Here is a 7,908-nt window from a genome sequence, read left to right as displayed (position 1 = left end):
CTCAGTTTAATTAGCCATTTTCTCCCTTGAACTAACTGGCAGACATTCAATGGCTGAAATAATTTCATTCATATTTTCAGCATAGAAAGCCCCAAACCACTTCAAGCCCATGGTAGTAAATGGCTAATTAAACTGAGTTGGCTTACATCGGGGTGGCCACCTGCAGTACACATGCCACAAGTGACATGAGCTGTCTCTGTGTGTGGCACAGGGGAGAAAAGGGAGAGGACAGGCAGAACAGTGACAGATTGTGCAGGGAGCAGAAAGCAGAGCAGTAAATCAGCCAGGGGACAAAAAGCAGAGCAACAGAGTGGGCAGGGAAAGGGGATCAGAGTGACACACTTATGGAGGGTGCAAGGATAACTTGTGGCACACCTGTCTAAAAGGTTGGCTTAAACTAGTTTAAATGATCCAAAAATACTTGGATCCAGTATCTTAAAAACATGACTCAATAGCATTGGGATACCATACTTCTGTGTCTTTTCTAACCCTCCTGATGACTATTAAAAAAAATTGCCAGCCAGAATTACCCAAACAGAAGCAACACTGGAGGTTGAATTGGGTTTTGTAATGGAGCCCTGAGCACAGAATTGATGACTGTATAAGCTTTAGAGCACACCCAAACTAGCCATTCAAAACAAATGGGTAAATCAGCTGAAGTGAAGTATTTCATTCCCCCTACAATGCAAAACATCTAAGATGAAAAACAACAGACCATCATGCATTCTCCAGCTGCAGCTGGGACACAAAATGGGGCATGGAGTGTGGAGAGAGCAGCTCCCAGGAGCTCCAATGAGATGAGCTCACAGTAATGCTGACTGTCATTTTGTCTACAGTATATGCTTTCTCAAGAGACCATAGAAGCACTTCGGAAACCAACATTTGACGTCTGGCTATGGGAGCCCAATGAGGTAATGAAGCAATGAGTGAATAACTGGTTTGTGCTTGCAGCTTCATTTCTCCCATGTCAGCATTGGATATATTAGGAAAGGTACCTTCAACATCTCTAAGTGGAGGCCTAATGACAGCAGTACAGGCTCAATTCAGTGATCTGTAGCCAGTCCTCCATATAGCTATAAGCATGGTGACTGGCAAGTGTGGAGAAGAATATGGAGGTTTGCACCAACTGCCCTTTTCAGTGTTCACCTAGCTTGATCAATGCCAATGACTTTGGTGTTTTTTCTCTCTATTGAGGCTGTTTATCACTGCGCAAATAGCTATGCTTTTACCTGGAGGTAGGTCATTCCATTTAGCTAACTCACTGAAAAAGCTTAGTAGAGACAAGGCACTGTCAAGTAAGGTAAGTCCTAGGTGGGTGGCATATGGGCTTCCTTGACTAGTTATAGAAAAGTAAAAGTTACCTTTGCCTTGCTTATATTAGGATTCTACATAGAAATTAGACCCTTCTTTTTTACTTTAAAATGTATCTTTAGAAGTGAGCAGTCACATAGCAGGGCTGGCAGCTGACTCAGAATTCTTTCCAAGACTGGATGAAGCCAGCATATCCACTTGAGGTTGTTTTATTTCCCCACCCCTTACCTAATATATTTGTCATGATCCCTTAACTTGGAAGTTTAAATTTGTGCTTTTAAAGATGGGATGGGAGGGAACAGATCAATACGTCTGAATTTTAATTCTGATTCATGCTGGAGTTTTCTCTAATGATGCCAGGTAGATTAGTCTTATTATGGAAACACATGGGTTTTTTTTGTTGTTTTAAGTGTCTTCATAATCTACATACTAGTATGCCACTCAAGGATAAGTGCATCATTCTTTCATGTCACCTAGTCTGAGTAAATCCATTGCTATTCAGCAAAGTTCTTAAGTATGTGCTTAATTTTAAGAAAATGAATAATTCTTTTAGAATCAATGGGACTACTTATCTGCTTAAAGTTAAGTACATGCTTAGATATGTTGCTGAATTCAATTAATTTTTAAAGTCTCTCCAGATTTTTGTGTTTGAAAAACTCAGAGACGTGGAAATCTAGGTAGAAATATAGATGCATAGCATATATCGGTAGGCAGAGATATATAGGTATAAATGTCTCTGTGTGTGAAAAAATAGAAATAGCATATGTAGGTATGCATGTGACATGTGTGTCTAAGTTATTTATGTACCTACATATATGCACACTATTTTTTTTGTTTATTTATCTTCATTATTAATAGTATGGAAGCTCCCAGAGGCCCTGCTGGGTTAGTTCCTGTGGAAACATGGAAGAGAAAGAGAAAGACAAGGCCTCTGTCATTCAGATCTTCTAATATAATCTGAAACAAGAGTCAACAAATGATAGTGGGGGAAAAGGTAGTGGTAGAAGAGTGATGCAGTAGCCATGATGGTCCAGGAATTATCTGAGGGGCAAGGATTTCTTAGGATGATACCTTTTATTGGACCAACCACAGAATTGCGATAAGAGTTAGACAAGCTTTCAAATGCCAGACATTCTTCTTTAGGTCACATTCTTTTTTTGGGTCCCACATGGAGTGGGAAAAAGGGAAGGGGGAGACCTATCTAAGTTAAAAAAAAAAAAAAAAAAAAAAGATTTAATGATTGGGCAGAGTGGCAAACTAGCATCACAAAGTAAATCTTAAAAATACGTATGCAAGCCAGGTACACATAGGTGAATATAGCCTATGACAAAGAAAAATGCCAAAGATTAAAAAAAAATCAGGAATTATGTATTTCATAGAATTAATTTGTTAATAAGCTTCTGGGAAGTCATATTTAGGTGGCTCTAAGTTCACTCTCCCATTCACATAGAAGATAACAGAAATTACCCTGCTCTAAGGATAGTTCCCCTGCTCATACCTGCCATGCCTTGATGTTTATACCCCCTCCCTGCCCCCTTCTCCTCAGGCGGCCATGCTGGCTGGTGTCTGGCCACACCCCCACCCCTGCCACTGGAGCCTTAATGTGGGGAGGGGATGTGGGGAAGAGAGGCAGGGACTCTGACAGGGGCAGCAGTCCCTATCATGGTGTTCCAGGGAGTGCAAGCCTCTTCCCAGTGGAGGGGCTGTGCTGCAGACGGGAGTGGGGCGGGCAGAGCTGCCACAACCTACGCGGGGTGAGCAGCAGTAGTGGCAGGTTTGGGAAGGGTGGCTACAGGGGGCTAAGTGGCAGTGGTACTAGGGGGAGCTTGGGGGGACTATGGCCACTCCAAAATTCACCTTGGCCTCTGTAGCCACCCCTCCCAGTGCTGCTGCTGCCACCGCCGCTCGCCCTGCACAGGCTGCAGTAGCTGTGCCCGCCCCGCTTCTACCTACAGCACAGCCCCCGCTGCACCAGGAAGAAGCTTGTTCTCCCTGGGACACCATGACAAGGATTGCTGCCCCTGTCGGAGTCCCCCCATTTTGCCACTTCAGAAGCAGGTGTGTCACCAGGTGCCAGCTGGCATGGCCCTGCCATCTGCTTGCCTCACCTGAGGCTGGGGTTGAGCCAGGCCAGCCCATGGCTGCTGCTGAGGGTGGGCACAGAGGAGCCAGGCAGGGCCCTTTCCAGCCAGTTGTGGGGTGGGGAGACTTGATCCTTTGGTGCCAGGCTGGGGACTACCCATGCTTCCTCTCCCTAGCCCTGTAAAAGCTTGTCAGGGGATACTTTCCCCCTCCCCATCCAGGCACACCACAGCTGGGGTCCCTGCAGGTCAGGGTGGGGTTTAAACCCCTCCCCAATGATATTCAGCCTGCCAGGGCGTGGGAACCCCCCCACCCCGCTCAGTTTTCCTCCAGCCTTCTAGCCACTGCAGAAGGGAAGGGAGGGCTGCTCTAGCACCCCCCCAGCTTCTAGCCTGAGCCATGGCAGGCATGTGCCTGCATTTCTGGAATCAAAAGTGAATGTCTATTCATTTGCATGCTAGTTCAATCTGTGCAGGTTAAACTAACCTGCAAAGATTGAATCATTCAAAAAGCCTGAGCCTAAACTATCTGTATGTCTGTATTGAATGTGCCAAGATGTTACACCAGCCCTGCTCTCAGGCTCTAGACTTACACCCAGCCCTCCTCCAATCAAGTGATTCCCTTGATCAGGCCTGGCCTCACCTGCTGGACCCTGGGTCAGCTGACTCTCTAATTAGTGGCTCAGCCAGCTGCCTGACCTCTTGAAGTGGCAGTCACACCAAGTGCCCTGCCACACATGAATGACTGATGCCCCCAGATATGTATAAATAAGAGTTGCTGCAGATACTGAGAATGTGTATTTTTTGAGTTTTGTCTACATTGCAATTTTGCATCTGATTGCCTATTCCCCCCACAAAAAATAAAAATAAAAAAGGAAGCATAAGGAAAAAATTGTGGGAATACTAGACTAAACTAAATGCTTCAGTTAGCCTACAGCTACTTACAGCCTGCTGGATAATTGCCCTAGATACACAATAAAATTATTAAGGAAAATGAAGCACAACAGATGTGCAGTATGCTGATTTCACTTTCGGAGAAAGGCTTTGTCTGCAAATAAAATTTCTGCCCCTTAGTGCAAAAATAGGAAAAGTGATACAACCCCTTTTGTGTAGGTACATTTATATTGGTATAGATATGTCATGTACTGGTACAGCTACTCCCATATATAGAAGGGTATCGGTATAAAGCACCTTTATACAAATATCACTGCATCTACACTATGGCTTTTACCAGTTTAGTAAAATAACAATCGCACCCATATCTGGCATAGTTGTACTTGGTAAGAGTAAATGAGGCCTATACTCATTTACTATTCAGTAGCAATTTTTTTGAAAGAGTAGCAAAACACATATTTTTACCTTGAGACCCAGGGGCTAAATATGATGCTCTCCAGCAAAACTGTGATAGTGTTATCTAAGCACACATCAATATTCTGACATTATTTCTCTGGTTTTGTGGGAAAGCCTGTTTTCTTTACACTCGAATGACTCAAAGGCAGCCATAATGTAATTTTACTAAACATATTAAATGAACTGTAGGCTGACAGACGCATGAAATTTCCCCGAAGGAAGTCATTTTTCTCGGAAGCTTATGAGTACATGAGACACAGGAGTTTATAATGCAAGTATCTCCTTGGCCAATGGCCATATTTATAACATTATTCCCATGACATTGTAATTAAGATACAGATTCTGGGTCAAATTGTCTTAAAGCAAGACCCAAGTAGCCTATTAACAAAAGTCCTTTTTCTGCGATATTTCTAAATGCTTAGAGAGCTGAAGTAACTGCCTTCTGTTCTGAAAATGGGAAATGTATGTTGTTGTGTGGGTGTCTCCAAAGAACATTTGGCCTCTGTGTTTCAGCTGCTGAAATTCATAGATATGCTTTTGGAATACAGATATTCACAAACCTGCTGAGATTTTGCAATTTTACAATTTGAAGGGTTTTATTTTTAATCTATTTATTCTAATAAGAATTCTTGATTTTAAAAAAACAAACCCTACAGGAAGTTAGCCAAAGGCATATTTGGTTACCAGTAGCTCTTATCTTCCACTGACATATTGCTGTGCATTTAGGGCAGGTCCTCAGCCCACTAAAGTCAGTGGAAGGGCTTCTGCTAACTTAATTTCATTTCGAATCAGGCTCATCTACCAGCTCCATTAGCAAAATGAAAATAATGAAATACTTATGATCTCTAGGTGCTCTGATAACTAAGGAGCCCTGGGATGATTCAGGGCCTGCTCCAAGTCAATAGAAGTCTTTCTGTTCTCTTCAGTAGGCTTTGGATCACACCTTTCATGAAATGGCTTTGATCTTGGTATCTTTGAACAGTTTCTTTTCATCCTTGACAATAAGGCTTGGCCATTCATTAGGACATGTCAGGAGATTTATATTATAGTGGACAGCATGCTTTGTAAGCGATGGTCCTGTTTATCAAAACAGAAACCTGTCCATTCATCATTACAGATGTTGAGTTGTTTGGAACATATGTACCATGACCTGGGATTGGTGAAAGACTTTAACATCAACCCCATCACCTTGAAGAGGTGGCTGGTAAGTATTTCTTTAAAATTACCAATAATTGTCATTTTAAAAATACAGACCTTGATCTTGAAAACATGCTTAGGCTTACTTATATGAGGAATTCCATGCATCCCAGTAGCAAGGAGGGCATGATCAGGGGGAAGCAGGGCAGGCCTTACGAGGAGAGGCTACAGGACCTGAACCTGTTCAGCCTCCACAAGAGAAGGCTGAGGGGGGATCTGGTGGCCATCCAGAAACTTGCCAAGGGGGACCAGCAGGCAATGGGAGAGTCCCTGTTCCCCTGAGCCCTCCTTTGGACCCTCTTGATGCTGTCCACATCCCTCCTGAAGTGCAGTGCCCAGAACTGGACACAGTACTCCAACTGCGGTCTGATCAGTGTCATATAGATGGGGAGGATCACCTCCTTGGACCTGCTTGTGATGCATCTGTGGACGCATGACAAGGTGAGGTTAGCCTTCCTGACTGCGCCCCCACATTGGCGGCCCATGTTCATCTGGGAATCAATAATGACTCCAAGATCCTTTTCTGCTTCTGTGCTGACAAGAAGGGAGTTCCCCAGCCTGTAGGTATGCTTCCTCCCTAGGTGCAGTACCTTGCACTTGCCAGTATTGAAACACATCCTATTCTCATCTGCCCACCCCTGTAACCTGTCCAGATATAGTTGTAAGCTGTCCCTCCCTTCTAGCATGCCCACTTCTCCCCACATCTTAGTGTTGTCTGCGAATTTGAACAAGGTGCTTTTCACCCCCTCGTCCAAGTCACTGATGAAGATGTTGAACAGTGCAGGCCCGAGGACTGAGCCCTGAGGAACCCCACTGCCCACATCCCTTCAGGTCAAAAATGACCCATGCACCACCACCCCCTGGGTGTGGCCCTCCAGCCAATTTGTGACCCATCAGACTGTGTAGGTATCAACACCACAATTGCCTAATTTTTTAATGAGAATGGGGTGGGAGACTGTGTCAAAGGCCTTCCTGAAGTCCAGAAAGACTACGTCCACCGTGACACCTGCATCCAAGGATTTTGTGACCTGGTTGTAGAAGGCCACCAGGTTGGTCTGACAGAACCTGCCTCTAATGAACCCATGTTGATTGCCCCTAAGCATAATCTCCCCTGCTGGTCCCTCACAGATGTGTTCCTGGATAATTTTCTCAAAGAGCTTTCCATAGTTTCCTGGGTCCTTCTTCCTCCCTCTTTTGAAAATGGGGACCACATGGGCCCTTTTCCAGTCCTCTGGCACCCCGCCAGAGCACCACAAGTGCTCATAAAGCTGTGTTGGAGTCCTGCAATAACCTCTGCCAATTCCCTCAGCACCCTGGGGTGGAGATTGTCTGGACCTGCTGATTTGAACACATCTAGTCCCACCAGCAGTTCCCTGACTATGTCCTCACTGACCCTGGACCTGGCTGTGCCTTCCCTGGGGCCATCTGAGATCCCGGTGGGGGGATGTCCTGGTCCCTGCTCAGAAAAATGGAAGCAAAGAATTTGTTAAATAGGTTAGCTTTGTTGTATAGTGAGACCACCAGATTTCCAAGCGTGTCCTGCCAAGGCCCCATAATACCTGGTACCTTCTTTTTACTCCCTATGTATTTAAAAAAGGACTTCTTGTTATCTTTGATCCAGCTCGCTAGTCCCAGTCCTGTCTCTGCCTTAGCCATCCTAACAGCCCCCCTACAATCTCAAGCAATGGAGATATAATCCTCCTTGGTGATGACCCCTCCCTTTCATTGGGTGTATGGCTCCTTTTCAGCTTTGAGACTTTCCTGGATGCCTTTGGGGACAGGTTACAACATGGGGGCTTTTGAGCACTCTTGCCCCTTTGATCTGCATTGGGCCTGTCACCCTTTGGGCTTGGAGGATCGTCTCCTTAAGGAATGACCACTTTTCTTGGACTCCCAACTCCCCACCCCTCCAGGACCTCATGCCTCCCCAACTAATCTCCTTAACTCATTGAAATCGGCCCTCCTGAAT

At 44.9% G+C, this 7,908-nt stretch overlaps 1 protein-coding gene across 2 annotated transcripts in view; it reads left to right on the top strand.

The window, feature by feature from the left end:
• The window catches only part of PDE9A (phosphodiesterase 9A), a 137,918-nt gene that overhangs the window by 92,304 nt on the left and 37,706 nt on the right, over nt 1-7,908 (top strand). For both annotated transcript variants that reach the window (XM_019525342.1, XM_019525341.1), the window contains exons 9-10: nt 837-911; nt 5,860-5,946. In XM_019525342.1, coding sequence (XP_019380887.1) covers nt 837-911; nt 5,860-5,946 — 162 coding nt within the window. The remainder of the gene's footprint in view (nt 1-836; nt 912-5,859; nt 5,947-7,908) is intronic.

This window comes from Gavialis gangeticus, unplaced genomic scaffold (assembly GCF_001723915.1).
Source record: "Gavialis gangeticus isolate Ggan-Ray unplaced genomic scaffold, GavGan_comp1, whole genome shotgun sequence".
Classification (NCBI taxonomy): Eukaryota; Metazoa; Chordata; order Crocodylia; family Gavialidae; genus Gavialis; species Gavialis gangeticus.
The sequence above is the reverse complement of the archived record's forward strand: the minus strand, read 5'-3'. Positions and strand labels throughout refer to the sequence as shown.